Raw genomic sequence first — 24,288 nt, 5'->3', positions numbered from 1 at the left:
CTGTTAACTAAATTGTTACCAAAAATGTCTGCTGCTCTTCTTCTGCTCCAATCGGCTCATCTGATCATGTGCTTGTCAAAGTGGGCATCTCTCTGACCATTCTCAGGGAGCCTCCTCAGCGTCGACGAGTCTGGCATTTCACTCAGGCCAACTGGCACGGTCTTCAAGCAGCCATCAATCATCTGGACTGGTCTCCCATCTCTACCGCCTCTGACATCAACTCCTCCTGGGAATTCTTCCAAATAGTAAGGGAAACATATGAAAATCTGTTAACTAAATTGTTACCAAAAAATTTCTTCACCAATATGTTTGTAAAGGTGTGTAATAACATGTGTTAAAATGTTGAAGGTCATCTCCCGTGGGAAACCCAGAAAAAAAGCTGTTGAATTCGGGTACCGAAAAATTATTTTCGAGAATTTTTATTTTTTTTAATCGGCCCTTAAGTAACTTATGAGGGGTCAAATAAGGGTTTTTCATGATTCTGAGTTGATTGTTAACATTTATATTTCACCACAGACACTCCTTTGTGGAAAAATAATTTCTAAATATATCTCATTTTCTACTTTGCAAGACATTACACTGTATGCAGGGACCTTTAAACAGCTGCCAGTACTTTAATTCATACAGAAAACGGCAGAATGTATTTGTAAGGTATCTCGACAGACTACGATCGATTGTAGCACACGTTTATTGACTCTCCCGATACAGGCCCGATTCACCGCAGCGCCATCCGAGCTGGGCCGTAACTTCCGGAAAAACGGAAATAAACCCGCGGTCCCGGTGTAGGGATACAACGGTGAATATTTGCAGCTTCATACATGACATCCTCCCCTTTAAGTCCAAAATTACCAAGAGCAATACGTGCTGGACTTCCAAAATTGACATTTCAAAAGCAACATTTCCAAAACATGTGAAAATATGTGTGCAAACGGTTATGAGAATAATGAAAATACGTGAAAATAGAACATGTGTCAATGTGAAAATAGAACATACGTCAACGTGAAAATAGAACATGTGTCAACGTGAAAATAAAACATGTGTCAACGTGAAAATAGAACATATGTCAACGTGAAAATAGAACATGTTCAAAGATTCAACCGGTCGGGTGCTTTTCTCTCACACATTGAGCATCGCGGTGGACCAGTGGATACACAGTCCGAGGTGATTCCTTTGGGTGGCGGTGTACCCGTGGATACAGAGTCCGAGGTGATTCCTTTGGGTCGCGGTGTACCAGTGGATAGAGTCCGAGGTGATTCCTTTGGTCTCCACGAAGGATGTAGCGTTTGCAGAGGTTTTCGGGGCATCCGAGCCGGCTGGAGCGGCCACGACGATCTCCGGCAGTGGCGGGTTGAACTGTTGTTCTGACTGTGACGATGCTGCAGGCTCTATCGACTGACAGTGACGGTAGGTTACGTGGTCCTGATGTCAACGAATTTCGCGGCCGTCCTGCAGGCGAATCACACTGGACAGTGGACCTGGCTTCTCGATGATGTCCCCCGGTAGCCACGTCGCACCTGCACCAAAATTTCAGGCAAACACTGGATCTCCTATGTTGATACAGCGACTGTTGGACGACTTATCGTGCACCAACTTTTGATTAAGCTGGCTCTGATAAACATTTGATGATATGTCTGGTTTGAGATTGTCAAGTGTCGATCTCAAGTGTCGTTTCATCAATAACTCAGACGGAGCTGCACCGGTTGTTGATTGTGGCGTGATGCGGTATTTGAACAGGAGACGAGAAAGCTTTGTTTCCAGGGTTCCCTCCTGAAGTTTCTGCAATCCGGATTTGATGATTCCCACGGATCGTTCGGCCAAGCCATTTGAAGCCTGGTGATGTGGGCTGACAAACTTATGTTTGATGCCGTTCCGACGTGTGAACTCGGCAAACTCGGCACTGGAAAAACACGAACCGTTATCACTCACGATCATCCTGGGCAGACCATGAGTGGTGAAACAGCGTCTGAGTCTCTCGATGACGATGGCTGACGTAGTATTACGCGTCACATAGGCATCAATCCATTTTGTGTGTGCGTCCGTAATTATTAGAATCATGCTGCCGTTAATAGGCCCGGCATAATCGAGATGTAGGCGATGCCACGGGTCGCTGGGCCATTCCCAGGTATGCAGTGGCGCTTTTGCAGGTGTATTTCGGGTGATTTGGCAGGGGTAACAATGTCGAACATGATGTTCGATATCAGCATCAAGATTCGGCCACCACACAGTTTCTGGCGAGTGACTTCATCTTCACAATCCCGGGGTGACAGTCATGGATTTTATCCATGACCCTGGAACGCAGATTTTCCGGGATCACGACACGACATCCCCAGAGTAGGCAACCATTTTCCACGCTGAGTTCGTTTTTACGTGCTTTAAAAGCCACAAAAGCTGGGTCACCTTCAGGTAGAAAATGCCATCCAAGCTGTACAGCCTGGACAGAACGGGGTCTCGTCGAGTATGAGTGCGGATCTGGCCGGAATTGGCAGCACAATCTTCCAGATGATCCATCAGTGCGATAATGGATCCTGGTGTAGGCGAATCATCAACGGATTCTGGAAGGGGTAACCGACTCATGGCATCTGCATTTGTGATAGACGAACCGGGCTTATAACATATGGTGTAGTCATAAGCAGCGAGAAACAGGGACCAGCGGATGATCCTGTGCGGTAGTGTGTCAGAAGTCGCCTTAGTTGGACCAAACAGACTGATCAGCGGCTTGTGATCAGTGTGAATCGTGAAATGATGTCCAAGAAGGTACTGGCGAAATTTGCTGACGCCGAAAACGATTCCCAATCCTTCCTTGTCAAGTTGGGAATAGTTCTTCTCTGCCGGGGACAACGTTCTGGATGCAAATGCAACAGGTCTTTCCGTACCATCAGGCATCACGTGTGATAATACACTCCCCACTCCATACCGACAGGCATCGCATGTCAGCACAAGATCCTTCTCTGGATCAAAATGAACGAGAACATTGGACGATTTGAGCAGATCCTTCGAGGTCTGGAATGCTGATTGTTCAGTAGACCCCCAGCTCCAGGAGACTCCTTTCCTCAAAAGCCAATAAAGGGGGCCCAAAACGTCGGTCACATTCGGGATGTAACGACCATAGAACTGAAGCAAACCGAGGTATGACTTCAATTCGGTTACGTCTCGTGGAGCCGGAGCATCCTTGATAGCTCGAACTTTCTCATCTGTCGGGTGTAGACCCTCGGCATCAATCGTATGACCCAGGTACATGACTGATGGCACCATAAACTTGCACTTGTCTCGAGGCAAACGTAGGCCGAAGTCCGAAATCTTCTTCAGAACTCTATCTAGGTTTTGTAGATGTTCCGCGTCCGTATGACCAGTAACCAGAATATCATCCTGGTAACAAACGACGTTGCATTCGGCGGCAAACAAACTGTCCATGAAACGCTGATAAATTCCAGGTGCAGATTTCACTCCAAAACTGAGTCTGTGGTACCTGTACAACCCACGATGTGTGTTGATGTAAGATACTGTTTCGAATTCTCGTCCAAGCGGAGCTGTAGATAGGCGGATTTGAGATCGAGTTTCGTAAAAGTCTTGCCTCCCGTGAGACGAGCATAGAGGTCTTCGATCCTCGGGATTGGATATTTATCCAATGAAGAACACTTGTTCATGGTCATTTTATAATCTCCACATATGCGGATGGATGGACTGGTCTGATTTTATGACCGGAACGATGGGCGCCGCCCATTCGGCATACTGGATTTGCTCGATGATGCCCAGATTTTCAAGATGATCAGTTCCTTGTCAATCTGCTCCCGCAGGGCGAAAGGGACTGGCCGAGCTCTGCAAAATATAGGATTGGCATCCCGGTCAACACTGAGTTTAGCCGTATGTCCTTTCAAGGTTCCAGGTTCATCCTTGAAGACATCCGGGTACGTATCCAGCACATTTTTGAGTGTGTATGCTGCGGTAGGAGAAACGTTGGCTGCCCGGAGTTGATGAATGCTTTTCCACTTCAGTTGAATTATGCTCAACCAGTTCCTGCCGAGTAAGGAAGGGCCCTTTCCAGGAATGACGATCAGGGGTAGGTGAAACTCACGGTTATCGTAGCCCACCGTGACGTCACATGTACCACAGGGAACAATCTTCTCACCTGTATAGGTGGAGAGTCCATAGGTAGTAGGTTTCAGATGGGGTCGGTCAGCATCACTCCACAGGTTTGTGAAAACAGCATGGCTGATGAGCGAGACGGCCGCACCAGTGTCGACCTCCATTTGCAATGGTCGATTGTTGACGACAACAGTGGCAAGAAGAGGGTCCCGCTTATGGTGAGAATCAATATGAAACAGGTCACACGATTCTGAGTTGTCGGAAACAGAGCTCACCTGGTCAAGCTCGGGTTCCTCCGAACCGATAAACTGATGAATCTTCTTGTCAGCAGCTTTCCCTTTTCCCGATTTGCGAGTGATGCAAGTTGGAGCAATATGGTCAGTTTTCGAACAGAAATGGTAGGTGGCATCTTTGAACCGACACGTCTCCGGAGGGTGCTTTCCGTTGCACCGAAAACATTTGTTGTGTGTTTGAGACTGCACTGGCTTCTGACGAGGAGCCTTGTTCCAACGTTTTGGCTGATCATGATCCAACCGATTCACAGCAGGGCTGGTACCAGACGAGCGAGTGGCACCGATGCTTGTAGCGTTGCGTACAGCACTTTCCATGGAAATGGCGGTGTCTCTGGCATTTTGGAACGTCAGTCTTCTCTCAGCAAGCAGGCGTCTACGAGTGCGGTCATCGGACATGCCAACCACCAGCAAATCACGGAGCATGTCATCAATCGTGTCCCCAAACTCACACAGATGTGACAGTTTTTTGAGGTGTGCAATGAAGTCTGCGATCGACTGACCTTGATGCTGTCTGCACATGTAAAAATTAAACCGACACAGGATGACTGAAGGAGATGGATTACAATGTTCCTTCAAAGCGGCCTTGAGCTCTGCATACGTGAGCTCCTGGATTGTCCGAGGACGAATCAGGTTTTTAACGAGTGTGAACGACTCACCCCCGCAAACGGACAGGAAGACGGCCTTCATCCGGGCTTCGGTCGCGATGCCGTTCGCCTCGAAGTAGAAAAACAACTGCTCAGAATACGTGTCAAAATCTCCCTCATGAGGGTCGAATTCATCGATATGGCTGAAAGAAGTCATGGTCTAGATGTTTATCCTCGTCGCCATGTAAGGTAACTCGACAGACTATGATCGATTGTAGCACACGTTTATTGACTCTCCCGATACAGGCCCGATTCACCGCAGCGCCATCCGAGCTGGGCCGTAACTTCCGGAAAAACGGAAATAAACCCACGGTCACGGTGTCGGGATACAACGGTGAATATTTGCAGCTTCATCCATGACAGTATTGATTTTTTTTTTGTGGAAGAAGAAGAAGATATGAACCGGAACAGATATGCCTAAATAACAGATTTCCAGGCGGACCGGAAGGCCTAGCTGAATAGTAGGCTTTGAACTAATCCCACGGACATCGCACTGTATTGCGTGGAGTTACGATGTTATTCTCGTGGATTTCTGCGCGTTTTGTGGGAACTTGAAGGATGGCAGATGGGATCGGTCTGGTTGAGGTTATTGAGCTGTACAATGCAGGTCCAGACTCAGGAAAAAAGATGGGTTGGTACGTATATATAGACTTGGCATTTAATATGGAATATATATTTTTTCTTGACTTGGGTTTACTTTCTGAATTCATTATATCAATCTGGTGAGTTTCTTTTACGCTTCGGTGATTTCTTTGTTGAAAGAACCATGTCACTGATTGTCTGTCGCAGCAACAAGTCAATATCAGGATTATATCACAGGTGGCGTGACAAAATGTACGGCCAGGTACATTTGACGATTGGCTTCACAATCGGGTATGTAAGGGTTGTTGCGTTCTGTATTCGTGGAAAACAACTGCTGCCCATCTACAAAAGTTATTACCACTTCCTCTGGAAATGGTCCGTCAACTCGACAATGCTGTTTGTCATGGAGTGGTGGCTTTACGAAATTCCGGCATGAAACAGCGTGCTATTGCTCGGCAGTATGGCATCACTCAAGGTCAGGTGTCAAAGATCCTGAAACGAAATGCTCAGAGGGGTGTCCCTTCTCCAATACTGAGGCCAGGACGTCCCCGCAGAACCACAAGGAGGGATGATCGCCAGCTGCACCGGTTAGTCCGCAATGGCCCTACCAAGTCAGCTAATCGGCTTAGGGCTGAGTGGCAGCAACTGACAAATGTGCCTGTATCCAGAAGGCTAGTCAACCAACGACTGGTTCAAGCAGGCTATCGTGCCAGGCGTCCCCTGAGAAAGTCACACCTGACCAGACAACAGCGCCAGCGCCGATTGCAGTGGGCCAGAGAGCACCGTCAATTGCAGCCAGGACACTGGAATCACGTGATCTTCAGTGACGAGTCCAGATTTCTGGTCTATCGTCAAGTTGGCCACGTCCGAGTGCGCAGACAAGTGCATGAAGCCTACAACGAAGATTGTATAGTGCCAAGAGTCCAAGCTGGAGGTGGTGGGGTGACCGTTTGGGCTGCTTTTCATGCAGGGGGGAAAACTGACCTGGTTGTTCTGAATGGAAACCTGAACCAGTTCAAGTACAGGGCCATTCTGGAAGAAACATTGCTTCCATTTGCTCGTGTAGCCTTTCGAGGAAACTTTGTCTTCCAAAATGACAATGCACGGCCTCATCGTGCTCGCATAATCCAACACTTTCTTGCTGACCGTGGTGTAGAGCATATGGAGTGGCCTGCCATGTCCCCGGATATGAATCCGATAGAGACCTTGTGGGCAGAATTAACGCATCAAATCGACCACTTGGACCAGCAGCCTACCTCTGTGCGTGAATTGCAGCAGGCTATTGTTACTGCATGGCAAGCGATTCCTGTCCAAACCTTGGCAAATCTCGTGAACAGCATGCCTCAACGTGAACGTGCTCTCCTGAATGCTCGTGGAGGTTACACGAAGTACTGAGCTGTAATTTTACTGTCTGTAATCCCAGTCGTAATTTAACTTTCGTTTTTGTTAAAAAAAATTTTGGCTAATGTGCAAAATAAAGAGATACTTCTGGAAAACGTACAGAAGTTTAACACTGTACTGTCCATGAATTGAGTTCGATATCAGTTTACATCACTTTCAAGGATCAATATATTTGCTTCGAAATGTCAAATGTGGTTTTTGTTTCTTTTAAAGGTCACATTAACAAAATCTAGAATAATTTCAACATAATTCCAATGAACTTTTGGTTCAGTCATCTTGAAAACTAAGTTCACCCCCACAAAAAAAAAATTCCATATTAAATGCCAAGTCTGTATATATATTTTTGTTATTGAAAGGTGAGAAAAATGGTTTTGTAGAAGATATGTGACATATTGAAGATTGGGGTGGGATGAACGTGGATGTGAAGCAGTTTCTTGGCAAGGGTTATACTGGATGGGTTGCCATTGCCTTTGCAGCGGTAGTTAGGGCAGGGATTTTTTCAGAATGCTGGCGAAAACTCGCCTACTCTTAACAAAGGACACCGTGGGATCTTACATCCAGCAACGAATGCCGAAGACGGGACACCAAGTATAAAGTCCATCCGAAGGATGAGCACACACTGTGGAGTCCCTCTGCCTGACAAGAAATGGGATTTAATGAGATTTGTAATGGGATTTGGATGAGTTCATTGAGAGAAAGCAGACCCGTTCAGGGTGCCGGTGATAATTCACATACTCTTCGTGAAAGATACTGTGGGAATTTTGCTGTCAACCAACTAATTACAGCAAATGGGACACCCAAACGTCCATCTTTGTGATGTGATGTGACTTTGTGATGCAACGCGCTGCCAGCAAAGGCACCAATCTGACAGTTTATATAGTGTCGCTGAGAATCCAACCCAGACTAGACAGCTCATTGGTCCTGTGTAATTTAATAATGAAACATTTTCCTGCTTCAGTCTTGTGCACCAAATTCCCTCTGATGACATGGATGGTAGAATGTTGACTTTTGATCTTTTTTGACCAGGAATTTGCCCTCCTTGACCAGGATCGTTTGTTTGTCCTCACCACAATCATGTAGCTTTGTTGAAAATGGGATGACAGGCCTAACTCTGAGATTGTTATTAAATCACAGGTGGATTGGACAGATTTGGACGAAACTTGGTGGACAGGTTGTGTGTGTGTAACAAGGAAGAAGAAGAAGCCTATCAATTCTTTAGCTCTGGATTTTACCAATGGCAACCATACAGAAATACAGGGACAAATGAATGACGTTGAAAATGCAGAAATCTTCAGCATTACCTTGGAGTTTCCTTTTCCATCTTGCCGAGACGATAGTAAGGAGCACACAGCAGATTTATTTGTTAACATTGATCAGCAGGATCTGGAAGTTTTTACAGGTAAAATACAACCATGTTGTGGGTACAGACAAATATTAGGAGTAGTTCACATGTTTTTCCGATTGGGTTGAGATGTGATCATGAAAAGGGTAAATGTAATTAATGTAGCAAATTAATATGTAAATTTGGGACACTTAAAACTTGTGGAAAGATGCTTCCAGTGTTCCGAAGAATAGCTGGTGGGGGAAGGACAAAAGGGATTCCTAGACTTTGGAAAATAGTGACCAAAATTGAGAGTTCTTGGGTTAATGGGATATAAATATATGCATCTACAAGTTGATGGGTAAATAAAATTTTAGTTCTGGATGATACTTAAACTATGAACAATGTTGGCAATATACAGGGAATGTGACTTGTTGATTTTGGGGCAAACAGGTGGGTTAAAATAATTGGCTGAGTTTTAAAGATTGAGAGGACTATGAATAATGGACTATTCCATGGCTAGAGAAAATACAACAACAACAACAACATGCATTTTAAGGCCATTTTCCCTGCTAGAGTGGGGGTTAGCCTTACGGTCCCCATGACAATCTTCTCCATCTTGCCCTATTTTCTGCATCTCTCCTTGTTAACCCCCTTGCCCGCATTTCTTCTTCCACCATCTTTAGCCAAGTCTTTCTCGTCTTCCCCGTCCTCTACTTCCTCTTACATTCATTTCCATCACTCTTCTCAACCAGTCACTTTCATCCTTCCTCAACACATGACCAAACCATCTCAACCTGTTCCTCTTCACAGCATCAATCACAGGCTCTATTCCCATCATTTTTCGCAATTCATCATTTGTCTTCCTCTCTCTCAACGATACTCCGCACATCCATCGACCCATTCGCATTTCCACCCTTTCCAACCTTCGTTGCTGCTCTACGTTCATTACCCTTGTCTCGCTCCCATAAATCATAACACTTCTCACACATGCAGCATACACCTTTCCCTTCAGCTTCAACCACACTCCCCTCCTCATCAACACGCCACTCAGTTCCCGAAACTTCTTCCATGCACATCTCACTCGAGCAACCGTTGCCGAGTCTGATCCACCTTCTCCATTCAGCATGTCTCCTAGGCAGCAAAATGTTTTCACGCCTTCCAGCTTCACTCTGTCTCCAAGATCCAACTCAACATTTCCTCCATCGGCAGCTCACTCTGTGCACACCTTACACTTGAATGTAGCTGCCACACTGGTTAATGACCCTCCCAGACCACTACATTTTTTATGAACCAACTCAGCGCACATTGTATATTGAATGGAGTTCACTCTGTCACACTTCCTGCACACAGCACACGGCCACTTCCCAGTTCTTTCCACTTCACCACATGCTTTACCACTTGCCATCACCTTCGTTTTTCCGATATTCACCTTCAGACCTTTGTCTCCATACATTCCTTCCACTTGTTCATCTTCTCCTTCAGTCCATCCATACTTTCCGCAATCAACACCAGATAATCTGCATACAACAACTCCCATGGTAAACCCTCTTTTATATTCTGAGCCAGCACCTCCATCAGCACCTCCACCGACCCCTGATGCACTCCCACCTTCACCTCAAACTCACCACTGTTCCCATCCTTCGTACTTACAGCTGTGCGCGCTCTCTCGTACATTGCCATCACGACTCTGATCAACCATTGCTCCACTCCTAACTTCCTCAATGCCCATGTCACCACTTCGTGTGGAACACTATCTCATGCTTTCTCCAGATAAACAAACCCAAGAAACAACTTCTTCCTCTTCTCCATGTACTTCTCCTGCAACTGCCTTACAATAAAAAGCATGTCTGTCGTTCCTCTTCCTGGCATAAATCCAAACTGCATTTCGTCCATCTTCACTTTCTTCCTTATCCTCCTCTCCAACACCCTTTCCAATACCTTCATTCCATGCTCCAATAAATGTATCGCTCGATATGAGCCACAGTCCATAGGGTCACCTTTCCCCTTGTATAGAGGGATTAGGGTACTCAGTTCCCAATCCACTGGAATGCGGCCTTCTTTCACCACCAGATTACGGATCTCTGTCAGTCTCTTCACACCCCAACTTCCTGCTGCCTTCAACATATCTCCCACAACTCCCTTCGACCCTCCCACTTTTCTACTCTTCATTGCTTTTATCGCTGCTTTTATCGCTGCTTATTTTATCGCTTCATTGCTTCTGTCTACACACTCCCGGTGTGTACCCTGGTTAGAATAGGTGCACCATATTCCTGCATGTTGTAAGAGGCGACAAAGAGGGTTGGCATCAGGAAGGGCATCTGGCCATAAAAACATCGCCTCAAAAAGAGAACCATGACAATTACAACTACATATGGGCAGGGTACAGCCCGAAGTGGAGATCGGTTTCTGCGGTTTGGGACATGGAATGTAGGGACAATGACAGGGAGATCAGGAGAAGTGGTGGAAGTATTGGTCAGAAGAAGAGTGGACATATGTTGTGTGCAAGAGACGAGATGGAAGGGAAGTGGTGTGAGAATGGTGAAGGGTAGGCAGGGACAGAAATACAAGTTTGTGTGGCAAGCGTGCCCGGAGGGCGTGAATGGTGTTGGTGTCCTGTTTTCTGAGGAGTTTGTAGACAGTGTGTTGAGTGTGACTAGAGTGAGTGATAGGTTGATGATGGTGAAAATGATGATTGGAAAGCTCTTGGTGAATGTCATCTCGGGATATGCTCCACAGGTTGGTCGGAGCGATGAAGAGAAGGACGAGTTCTGGTGTGCGATAGAGAAGCTGATGGAAAACGTGAAAGATGAGGAAGTTGTTGTGGTAGGAGGAGACCTAAATGGACATGTGGGAAGGAGTCTGGACGGTTTTGAGGGAGTTCATGGGGGTTACGGATATGGTGTGAGAAATGGAGAAGGTGAAAGGATTTTGGAGTTTGCTGATGGAGCTGATTTGTTGATTTGTAACACTTAGTTCCAGAAAGGGGATAATAAGCTTGTTACATACACGTCAGGTGGGTCGACGACAACCGTTGACTACCTGATGGTGCATAGGCGAGATAGGGGGCACCTCCAGGACACAAAGGTGATCCCGGGGGAGGAGGCTGTTTCACAGCACCACTTGGTTGTCTGCGACATAAGGGTGAAAGGTGCGAGGAGAGCTCGGCGGGTGAAGTACCAACCGAGAATGAAGGTTGAAACAGGTGACAGTAAGGGAGGCATTAAAAGAGAGGCTGAGTAGGGTAGAGGATGATGTGGTTGAGCTTGAACGTGGTTGGATGTCAATGAAAGATAGTCTGTTGGGAGCCGTTGGTGAGGTATGTGGATGGACAAAAGGACCACCGAGGCACTCGGAAACATGGTGGTGGGATGATGAAGTTGGAAAGAGGATTGACGAGAAGAGGAAGAAGTTCAAGGAGTGGCAGAAGGCGAAGGGTACGGGAGCAGAAAAAGCAGAGCATGAAAGTTATAAGGCAGCCAAGAAGGCTGCAAAGAAAGAGGTAGCAAAGGCGCAGGAGGCATGTAGGAAAATGTTCGGAGAACGCTTGGATTCGGAAGAGGGTCAGAGAGCGGTATTCAGGATTGCAAAGCAGTTAGCGAAAGAGAGGTGTGATGTGATGGGGGTGAGTTGCTTGAAGGATGAAGTGGGACAAATCGTTGTGGACCCCGATGGAATTAAAGGAAGATGGAAAAGATATCTGGAAATGCTGTTGAATACAGAGAATGAATGGGATGGCAACATAGAGTGTAACCCAGTTTTAGGACCGGCAGAGAAGATAACTGAGAAGGAAGTTGAGGAAGCGATAAAAGCAATGAAGAGTAGAAAAGTGGGAGGGCTGATGGGAGTTGTGGGAGATATGTTGAAGGCAGCAGGAAGTTGGGGTGTGAAGAGAATGACAGAGATCTGTAATCTGGTGGTGAAAGAAGGCCGCATTCCAGTGGATTGGGAACTGAGTACCCTCGTCCCTCTATACAAGTGGAAAGGTGATCCTCTGGAGTGTGGCTCGTACCGAGCGATAAAGTTATTGGAGCATGGAATGAAGGTATTGGAAATGGTGGTGGAGAGGAGGATAAGGAAGAAGGTGAAGATCGACAAAATGCAGTTTGGATTTATGCCAGGAAGAGGAACGACAGACGCGCTCTTTATTGTGAGGCAGTTGCAGGAGAAGCTCATGGAGAAGAGGAAGAAGTTGTTTCTTGGGTTTGTTGATCTGGAGAAAGCATTCGATAGGGTTCCATGCGAAGTATTGACATGGGCATTGAGGAAGTTAGGAGTGGAGGAATGGTTGATCAGAGTAGTGATGGCAATGTACAAAAGAGCGCGCACAGCTGTAAGGACGAAGGACGGGAACAGTGGTGAGTTTGAGGTGAAGGTGGGAGTGCATCAGGGGTTGGTACTAAGTCCACTACTATTTGTAGCTGTGATGTAGATGCTGGCTCAGAACGTAAAGGAGGGTTTACCGTGGGAGTTGTTGTATGCAGATGATCTGGTGTTGATTGCGGAAAGTATGGATGGACTGAAGGAAAAGATGAACAAGTGGAAGGAATGTATGGAGACAAAAGGTCTGAAGGTGAATATAGGAAAGACGAAGGTGATGGCAAGTGGTAAAGCATGTGGTGAGGTGGAAAAAACTGGGAAGTGGCCATGTGCTGTGTGCAGGAAGGGTGTCGGAGTGAACTCCATTCAATGTACAATGTGCGCTGAGTGGGTTCATCAAAAATGTAGTGGTCTGAGAGGGTCATTAACCAGTGTGGCAGCTACATTAAAATGTAAGGTGTGCACAGAGGGAGCTGCAGATGGAGGGAATGTTGAGTTGGATCTTGGAGACGGCGTGAAGCTGGAAGGTGTGAAAACATTTTGCTCCTTCGGAGACATGCTGAATGGAGAAGGTGGATCAGACACGGCAACGGTTGCTAGAGTGAGATGTGCATGGAAGAAGTTTCGGGAACTGAGTGGCGTGCTGATGAGGAGGGGAGTGTCGTTGAAGCTGAAGGGAAAGGTGTATGCTGCATGTGTGAGAAGTGTTATTATTTATGGGAGCGAGACATGGGTCATGAATGTAGAGCAGCAACGAAGGCTGGAAAGGGTGGAAATGCGAATGGTTCGGTGGATGTGCGGAGTATCGTTGAGAGAGAGGAAGACAAATGCTGATTGCGAAAGATGATGGGAATAGAGCCTGTGATTGATGCTGTGAAGAGGAACAAGTTGAGATGGTTTGGTCATGTGTTGAGGAAGGATGAAAGTGACTGGTTGGGAATAGTGATGGAAATGAATGTAGAACGAAGTAGAGGACGGCGAAGACTGAGAAAGTCTTGGCTAAAGATGGTGGAAGAAGAAATGCGGGCAAGGGGGTTAACAAGGAGAGATGCAGAAAATAGGGCAATATGGAGAAGATTGTCATGGGGACTGCAAGGCTAACCCCCGCTCTCGCAGGGAAAATGGCCTTAAAATGCATGTTGTTGTTGTTGTTGTTGTTGTATTGCTTTTATCGCTTCCTCAACTCCCTTCTCAGTTATCTTCTCTGCCAGTCCTAAAACTGGGTTACTCTCTATGTTGCCATCCCATTCATTCTCTGCATTCAACAGCATTTCCATATACAGTCACGTGAAAAAGTAAGTACACCCCATGTAAAGTTTTGACTTTTTCAACATATTTCAATATACAGCTATTTCATCTTCATTTCAACAATATTGATAGAAAAAGGTGATATAATATAACAAATATCATGAAACATTTACATTTTGTAGTCCATTGTATAATTTAAATAAACATAAATGCAAATTTCGCATGTGGAAAAAGTAAGTACACCCTTGGCTCTAATAGGTGGTTTTGCCCCCTTTGGCAGAAACAACCTCAAGTAGGCGTTTCTTATAACTGTCTACCAGTCTCTGACATCGACTGGGAGAAATTTTTGCCCACTCCTCCATGCAGAATTATTTCAGCTGTGCGATGTTTGAGGAGTTTCTTGCATGCACAGCTCGTTTCAAATCCCCCCACAACATCTCGATGGGATTTAGATCCGGGCTTTGAGTTGGCCATTCCAGAACCCTCCATTTCTTTCTTTTCAGCCATTCCTTGTTGGATTTACTGGTACGTTTCGGGTCATTGTTATGTTGCAAGGTCCACCTTCGGTTGAGCTTCAACTTTCCGACAGATGGCCTCACATCATCCTCAAGCACCCTCTGGTACAATGAAGAATTCATGGTGGATTATATGATGGTGAGCTGCCCAGGCTCTGATGCAGCAAAGCTGCCCCAAACCATAATATTTCCACCACCATGCTTCACAGTTGGTATCAGGTTCTTGTGGTCAAATGCAGTGTTTGGTTTTCGCCAAACATGTCTTCTGGTACTGTGGCCAAATAGCTCTACCTTTGACTCATCTGTCCAGAGCACATTGTCCCAGAAGTGCTGGTCTTTGCCTCGGTGTTCATTGGCAAACTTTAGTCTTGCCCTGATGTTCTTTCTGGACAGCAAAGGTTTCCTCCTGGCACACCTCCCATGCAGATCAAATTTGTGCAGCCTCTTGCTAATGGTAGACTCGTGCACTTTGACATCAACAGTGGCAAGATCGTGTGATGTACCTGTAGGTCGTGTGATGACATTCTGGGGTCCTTAGAGACTTCTTTCAGCATCTTGCGGTATGCTCTCGGGCTAAACGTGCTGGGGCGGCCTGGTCTGAACAAGTTGGCAGTTGTTTGGAATCTTCTCCAATTGTAGATGATCTTCCGGACAGTCGAATGATTGATTTCAAATTGTTTGGAGATCTTTTTAAATCCCTTCCCAGACTCGCAGGCATCTATAACCTTCTTTCTGAAGGCCTCAGAGAGCTCTTTTGATCTAGGCATGGTGACGCCGCACACTTCAACAACAAAGAGCAAACCAAACTAAATGTCTGAGGTTTAAATAAGACAGGTTCCTCCAAGATCCTCTCGAACGATGTTCTAATGATTTGCACCTGAGCTGGTGCACCTGATTCTAATTTTAGGTATTTGAAGAAGAGATAAATGTAGAGGTGTACTTACTTTTTCCACATGCGAAATTTGCATTTATGTTTATTTAAATGATACAATGGACTACAAAATGTAAATGTTTCATGATATTTGTTATATTATATCACCTTTATCTCTCAATATTGTTGAAATGAAGATCAAATAGCTGCATGTTGAAATATGTTGAAAAAGTCAAAACTTTACATGGGGTGTACTTACTTTTTCACATGACTGTATCTTTTCCATCTCCCTTTAATTCCATCTGGGTACACAACGATTTGTCCCACTTCATCCTTCAAGCAACTCACCCCCATCACATTGCACATCTCTTTCGCTAACTGCTTTGCAATCCTGAATACAGCTCTCTGACCCTCTTCCGAATCCAAGCGTTCTCCAAACATTTTCCTACATGCCTCCTGCGCCTTTGCTACCTCTTTCTTTTCAGCCTTCTTGGCTGCCTTATAACTTTCATGTTCTGCCTTTTCTGCCCCCGTACCCTTCGCCTTCTGCCACTCCTTGAACTTCTTCCTCTTCTTGTCAATCCTCTTTCCAACTTTATCATCCCACCACCATGTTTCCGAGTGCCTCTGTGGTCATTTTGTCCATCCACATGCCTCACCAATGGCTCCCAACAGACTATCCTTCGTTGACATCCAACCACTTTCAAGCTCAACCACATCATCCTATACCCTACTCAGCCTCTCTTTTAATGCCTCCCTCACCGTTGCCTCTTTCAACCTCCACACCTTCATTCTCGGTTGGTACGTCACCTGTTGAACTCTCCTCGCACCTTTCACCCTTATGTCGCAGACAACCAAGTGGTGCTGTGAAACAGCCTCCTCCCCCGGGATCACCTTTGTGTCCTGGAGGTGCCCCCTATCTCGCCTATGCACCATCAGGTCGTCAACGGTTGTCGTCGACACACCTGACGTGTATGTAACAAGCTTATTATCCTCTTTCTGGAACTGAGTATTACAAATCAACAAACCAGCTCAATCAGCAAACTCCAAAAGCCTTTCACCTTCTGCATTTCTCACACCATATCCATAACCCCCATGAACTCCCTCAAAACCGTCCATACTCCTTCCCACATGTCCATTTAGGTCTCCTCCTACCACAACAACTTCCTCATCTTTCACGTTTTCCATCACCTTCTCTATTGCACACCAGAACTTGTCCTCTCTTCATCGCTCTGACCGTCCTGTGGAGCATATCCCGAGATGACGTTCACCAAGAGCTTTCCAATCATCATTTTCACCATCATCAACCTTTCACTCACCCTTGTCACACTCATCACACTGTCTACAAACGCCTCAGAAAACAGGACACCAACACCATTCACGCCCTCTGGGCACCCTTGCCACACAAACTTGTATTTCTGTCCCTGCCTACCCTTCACCATTCTCACACCACTCCCCTTCCATCTCGTCTCCTGCACACAACATATGTCCACTCTTCTTCTGACCAATACTTCCACCACTTCTCCTGATCTCCCTGTCATTGTCCCTACATTCCATGTCCCAAACCTCAGAAACCGATCTCCACATCGGGCATCAGACCTTTAGTCGTCATAAATGGAGTGATTTCCACCCATGCTTCAATTGGGTTCCCCACCTTGAATTTTGACGTGAGGGAGTGAGGTCCCCCACGGGGTACTTCGGGATGTACCCTGCTCATATGTAGTTGTCATTGTCATGGTTCCCTTTTTGAGGCAATGTTTTCTGGCCGGATGCCCTTCCTGACGCCAACGCTTTTAGTCGCCTCTTACGACACGCAGGGATACGGTGCATCTATTCTAAACCGGGGTACACACCGGGTACACACTTTTTTATGTTTACAGAAAATACTGCGAATAAATTGTTACCATCAGTTTTCCAAACTGTTTCCTTGTGCTGATGATCAGACTTGCTCTGACAATATAGTCATTATGGAGATAAAAATAAAATTACAACATGCAGGTCCTGTTTCATTGTGAAATTTAATATTACACCCCAAAGGCACAGTGGCGGTATTGAATTCCACAAATGCTTCAAATTTAGTATTCATAGTTCTAGTAGAATCTGAGTGGTTGTGTCCAACACAAAACATGCTTCTAATTTAATATTTACAGTTCATAGTCCATTTAAAGTATTATTCAGTTTTCTCAGCTCCACATATCTTCAACCGATGGCCAAGAGTTGGGTTTTTCCTTCCAACTCTTCAACCACTTCTCCCAGCCATCCATGTTTGTCTTTTGCTGCTCCTCTTAGTGTGCTGGCTTTAGACAAATGGCTAAAACTCAGTAGCTGTTCTGCTTTTCCACATGATGCATCAGCATCCTTCATCAGTAAGTCTATATCAGCTGTTTCCTCTTTTTCCTCAGTACCTCAACTTCTTTCCCAGCAAGCTTTCTTTTTTCAGATTTTTTGCCTTTTTTGTGCTCTTTGTGTCAAGATGGGCATGATACTGCTGTCTACCCTGCTAGGCTGAGTTTAACAACTCAGTGGTTATTATAACGTTTTCTAAGCCACCAACATTGGCAATGTCGTCTCTGATGACTCTCTTGGCAATCAAGTTGTGTTCTGTCATGTTTGTCTTGGTGGTCTCTTTATTAACAGAAAAGTCCCTACTTCCACTTGCTTAACTATGTGAGAACTCTTACAACTTGCCAGATATTTTTGTATTCATCTCTCCCAAGCAAATCGATCCTGTCTGTTGGCTTCATAAAGACTTATACATTGTAATTGTGTCCGGCCACAAGAATGAAGGCCTTGAACTCTGCCAGAATCTTGTCACAGAATCCTCTTCCAGAATCTTCTTGCTCGACTGCATGCAGTCCAAGACTATCCTAAAGTGTTTGCTCAGGAGGTCTGTATTTGCTTCGACGATCTCCGCTGGATCAAAACATGATCTGCATAATACAGTACCTTCAAAAAGTTTTCACAATCCTTGACTTTTTCACATTCTGTTATGTTATAGACTGAATTTAGAATGGATTCCAATGAGATTTTTTTGTCACTGCTCTATACACATAATACCCCATAAATACCAAAGTGTAATTTTTAAAAGAAACTTTTACAAATTTACTGAAAATTAAAAAGAGAAATATCTAATTTACATAAGTATTCAACCCCCTGAGTCAATACTTCATAGAAGTGCCCTTTCGCTTCAACTCTACTTCGGTATGTCTGTATCAGCTTTGCACATCTGGATTTAGGGAGTTTCTCCAATTTTTCCTTGCAGATTTGCTCAAGCTTTGTCAAGTTGGATGGAAAGCGTCGGTGAACAGCAATCTTCAAGTCTTTCCACAGATTCTTAATGGGATTCAAGTCTGGGCTGTGGCTGGACCACTCAATAATTTTCACATTCTTGTTCTAAAGCCATTCCAGTGTTGGTATGGCTGTATGCTTGGGGTCGTTGTCCTGTTGGAACGTAAATATTCACTGCAGTCAAAAGGTCTTTTGCACTTTGAAACAGGTTCTCCTCAATAATTTGCCTGTATTTGGCTCCATTCATTGTTCCCTATATCTTTGCAAGTCTTCCAGTCCCTGCTGCTGAAAAGCATCCCCATAGCATGATGCTGACACCGCCATGCTTCATGGTAGGGCAGAGTACTCTTTTCATTCGTTCTCCTGAGGTTACCAAGACTCAACCCTCTCAGTCCTCTGTGAAACTGAGACAAGTACTGTACCTTCAGGTTGTTCTTTGCTGGAATGTAAATGAAATGCATACGTCACTGACTATTCCATTGGCACATGCCAAAGGGTCCATATTCATAGGAGATGTGTAGGAGCTCTGGATGTTGTTGCTAAATAAAGCAAGAGGCCATTGGAACATACAATCCATTGCCAAGGAAAATAAATAAATATACGAATACTTAGATGGAGACAAAAATAAAGAGGAAGAGGAGAAGGAAGAAGGAAGATAACCGAAAGAAGCAAGGTACGTTGAACAAGATAACCTGCAGTGACAGGAAATACAAACTAGATCATACAAAGCCAGCTATCCAATACTGTACCTACCTGTGCAACGAAAGGTGTCAATATGGTGCCTAACCGGCTGAAGGCAACACAGGTGCCAAAGCTCATGGCACGGACTGCAGTGGGATAAACCTACCCACAGATATGGGAGCATTGTTAGAAACAAGACCAGATCAAGAAGCAATAATCAACACCCTCTTCCTCCTTCACATTATCAAAGGCTTCTGAATGAATAGATTGCATTTTGTGTGTTGTTAATGTAACGCAGGCATGATGGGCCAAAAATGGCATCCTCCTGTGTTAAAGTTCCTTGTAAAAGCACATTTGCCGTCAGCTTTTTTCAGGAGCATTGCTTCTCCAGAATGTGTGCATGGGGATGAAAACAATCAATTGTCCATGAAATACAAGTAACTTTGATGTAGTATGAGGCACGAGGCCATTCAGCTCATCATGCTTACACATTCCGTTCAACATCCATGTACCCCTCTGTCGTTAATGTTTCTAGCATATAAACCTATATACCTTTTCTGCTGCCACTACTTTTCCAGAGCGACTATTACATGCATTACCTCCTCCTCTGAGTGAAAGACCCCTGCCATCCTAACTCTCCTCTTCACTTTCGAGCTATATGACACCAGATCCTATCGCTGTCTATTTTCTGCTGAAAAGATCTTCGGTTACCTGGCACTGTACTGTGCTCCCATATATATTACCACCTCTAGATCCTTCTCCTGTGTCACATACGCCAATACTGCCCCTTCAATTATGTAATCGCTTTTGTCATTATCCTCACCAATCCCTAGCACATTAATTTACTTATTACCACATACACACGAAGCGAAAAGTGGTGTTAAGCAATATGGGTCACTTTGTCTGTCTGTCTCTCTCTCTCCACAAACGTCAGTTTATGATCGAAGAATTACTTAATTTCAGTTGAATGTTATATTTTGAACACAAATTGGACCATGAATCGGAAAACGAACCCATAGTTTGGCAGTACTTTGGCTTAAAATTTGTCCCGATCACGCGTGTGAAAAGTGGAGTGAGATACTTTTTTGTCTGCCTGCCTGTAAGGCAGTCAAGCAAAATAGAAAATCCTTTCAAACAGGAAACTTACTGCTTTTAAGGACGTCATAAAGGACACAAATAACAGGCACGAATATTTTAGCGTGTTGAATAAGGTGGCGTAATAGACGCCAGTTCACTGGTAATTCCCTGTTTGTCGTTAAAGGCGGCAAAAAGGGTTGGCGTCAGGAAGGGCATCCGGCCGTAAAACATTGCTTCAAAAAGGGGACCAAAAAAACAACAACAACCATGGTTCCCGAAAAAGGCCAACCCCCGCTTTGCGGGGAAAAATGGCCTCTAAAGGTGGTTATTTTTTTTTTTTATAATAGACGCTGCATCAACGGCGGTAAACTTCCGAAAAAAGATTTTCTACAATCTTTGTAATCTATTTAATTTCAATTGAATTATATACTTGAACACGAGAACAAAAATCACATTATTGGCACTTTCAAATACCTTCTGTTTTGCAATACATGGACAAAACATTACACCAATTTAGAACATCATGATCAATCAAATTTGCCTCTGGCAGACCTCGTATGTGACCTTTATTCTTGAGACTGCACTGGGGTAAGGTGTTCTATGAACCCTCCAGGATTAAACTGTACCGGTATCTGCCAATTTTTTTTGCTGAATCGATGCAATGCGAATACATTCACCCCCTCCCTCTCCTGTTTACCTTACCTCACTCCAAGCTTATAGTTTCATCTACAAATTTGGAAAGATGACTCAACTTCACTGTCAACTCTTTCTACTGTTACCTTTGTTCTGTTATGTCCTGATCCGATCTATGTTGTAGCTCCTCCACGAACCTCGACTTTGTTTCCCAAAAAAATCCACCAATATAATCGATGAATAATACCGGTCCTAGAACTGATCCCTGAGATATCGCATTACTTACATTCCCCCAGGTAAACATTCCCCCATTCACAGCCACTCTTTGCTTCCTTTCACTAAGCGAGGTTCCAATCCATTTGGCTACTCTACAAACCACGTGACAAGCCTTCACCATAGCCAACAGCTTTCTATGTAGCACCTTATTAAATTATTTTTGAAAATCTAGACGTACAACATCCACTGCACCTCCATAATTACCTCATCCCCTCAACCAGAAACTACTTCATAAAATTCTAAACGTTTGTAAAATCAGGGGGGCCCATTGGTCCTTTGGACCAAATTTTCATTGGTCTTCATCGCCTTGTAGCATACCTGCCTGCTGTATTTGGGGGTCTTTTTGGTCCTAAAATACTTTAAGGTCCTCAGGGACTTTTTGGGTCTTCTGGGGTCTTGGGGACTTTTGGCTCATCGGGGACTTTTGGGTCTTCTGGGTCTTTTGGGTCCGAGGGGACTTTGGAGTATTCGGGGTATTTTGTGTCCTCGGAAACTTTTGTGTCTTCTGCGTCTTTTGGGTATTTGGGGTCTTTTGGGGACTTTTGGGTCTTCTTGGTCCTCAACGACTTTTGAGTCCTCGGGAACTTTTGCCTCATCTGAGTATTTTGGGTCTTCAGGGACTTTTGTATGATTGGGGACTTTTGCATCATCTGGGTCTTTTGGGTCTTCAGGTTATTTTGGGTCTTCGGGGTCTTTTGGGTCATCTGGGTCCTCGGGACTTTTGAGTCTCCTGGGTCTTTTGTGTCCTCGTGGACTTTTGGGTCATCTCGGTCTTTTGTGTCCTTAGGGATTTTTGGGTCATCTGTATCTTTTAGGTCTTTGAGGTCCTTGGATACTATACCTCGGATATATACATCGGATACCTCAGGTCCTCGGTTTGGGGTCCTTTGGGATCCTAGGGTTGTCTGGGTTATTCGGGGTATTTGGGATCTTAAAGGGTCGTCAAAGGTCCAAGGGGTCTTAGCAGTCTAAAGAGTTAAAATGTACATTTCAATAGTACGTAATTAATTAATAGTCGTACGTAATTAATAGACACAAAAAGTATGCCTCACTTCAGTGGAGATTTTGTGTTGATTATGCAGGAAATAATTTGTGTAAGATTTAGCCTATGACTTCCATAAGGAAAACAAAAAAGAAAAGGGATGAGTAGGCCGACATGAGGTGTGCAGCATGAGGTAGATCCGTAGAGAGGAAAAATGGAGGAGCAGACCAAGCTGGGTGTGCAATGGAGGTGGAGAATAAGAATCACTGAGGTGAGAGCCTGTGGTGTGGCTGGTCGGCAAGTATAGAAGATATACATTATATAAAAAGAGGTTGATGACCTTGTTAGCAATGTTATTGCTTTGAGAATAACTGCCAGAAGAGATCTGCCTCGAGATCGGTGCCACTTGAGCATATTGGATGGGGAGGTCAGTGTGGGCCTAACCTCGGTTTGGCACCATTTCAGCTAAAGCAGAACGATTTTGTTAGTACTCTGTCCAGTGCAGGCCTTTTGTGTCTGTTTCTTTGTTGTTTTAGCAAGGAGAGATAGGCTCCGGGCCAGGTATGGTCCATCTGCACCCCCCCCACAACTCTCCGACCCTGGGTTTTTCTGAACCATTGGGGTGTCCTGGGGTGGAAATCAACTGGTAACAGTAAATAAACTTGGACTCACTACCCATTTGGTACCTATATTGGATGGTACCCTCAAAACAGCATATTTTTAAATCCGCGTTGCGCCATATTCGACACACGTGTTCTTTTGGTATTTGTGCCTGCTAATATTAACTCAGAATAAAAAGTTATATACCAAAAGAAAGCTGTTCATCTACTGATCATCATAGAATATTGACACATTACTTATAATGGTACCTTAATGGTCATAACTAGTGCTGAATAGCAGTACCCCACTTTAACGTAACATAATTCGGTATCGACCGTACTATTTCATCTTACACACATAATATGAACACATTACACCTGATATGCTTACATATATATTTTATTGGCTTTCTCCTGTATATCAGCTTTAATTTGATACCAGATACATCCCCATAGCTTCAATTCTCTTTTTTATACAGCGTGTCAAAGATACTACCGGTATGGGGTGATATTGTAGGCGATGCTGCATTTGTCAATTTACAAATGCTGCCACGTATATCATGTACATATATGTTGGACACATGACAAAATCTATGTATTGTTAATATGTCTGTTAATCATCAAAAGTCATATGATGATTGTTAATATGAGAAAGGCTGCCTGGATCCTCTCTGGTATGATGGAGACATGCTTCCGCGTGAGCTGGCTGATATAGCTCAGGTCATGTCAGACGACGATGAGAGTGATGATGAATCAGGTGATGAAACACCTGATGATATGGATCGTGTTTTGTACAGTGATACCGATGAAAGTGACAGTGACGATGACTGATCATGATGGACATATGCCATTCGTGCAAGCAAGCCAACTTGACTGCACTCATGCAGTGTTTGACTTTTGTTGATAATTAACAAAATGCAATTGTTTGTTTGTGTTCTTTTGAGAGTGGATACTTGTATTATATGATATAATGTGGTTAACTGAGTGTACGACATACATATGTAATTGTAGGGATAAAACTGACTGTTAATATTATTATGATATCTGTTGTTGAGCAATAATGTTTGGTTTATCATCAAAATATTCGATACTAAAAATTTTTTCAATGGGATATTAAAATTTAGTTTCAAATAAGAAATATTTTTACTTTTACAGTAAATATTCGAGCATTACATTGTTACTGTTCTGTGGAAGGTGTTTGACCCAGTGTATGAATATTAATATGATGATATTAAAAACTACTGTGATTAATAAACAAGTTTTTCTTGTTTAATATGTTAATAAGATGGCAGTATGATTATGATATTCGATTATGAATGACATTTATAAGTGTAATAGGCAGTTCTTTTGAATATAGACAAAGACTGTTACCGAGATTATATGATTCATGGTTCCCGCGAAACAGGTAGTATCTTTGACACGCTGTATAAAAAAGAGAATTGAAGCTATGGGGATGTATCTGGTATCAAATTAA

At 44.3% G+C, this 24,288-nt stretch overlaps 1 protein-coding gene across 3 annotated transcripts in view; it reads right to left on the bottom strand.

Annotated features, from left to right (window-relative positions):
- Positions 1 to 24,288, bottom strand: part of LOC137430361 (synaptic vesicle 2-related protein-like) — a 194,221-nt gene that overhangs the window by 19,250 nt on the left and 150,683 nt on the right. For 2 of the 3 annotated variants that reach the window (XM_068121172.2, XM_068121173.2), the window contains exon 15: positions 19,320 to 19,409. In XM_068121172.2, coding sequence (XP_067977273.2) covers positions 19,320 to 19,409 — 90 coding nt within the window. Of the gene's footprint in view, positions 1 to 19; positions 236 to 19,319; positions 19,410 to 24,288 lie in introns of all 3 variants that reach the window. The other variant, XR_010985040.2, reaches the window with a different exon arrangement.

The sequence above is a fragment of the Myxine glutinosa genome, chromosome 6 (genome assembly GCF_964187855.1).
Source record: "Myxine glutinosa chromosome 6, kmMyxGlut1.1, whole genome shotgun sequence".
Classification (NCBI taxonomy): Eukaryota; Metazoa; Chordata; class Myxini; order Myxiniformes; family Myxinidae; genus Myxine; species Myxine glutinosa.
Note: the sequence above shows the minus strand (reverse complement) of the source record. Positions and strands in the feature narration are given on the sequence as shown.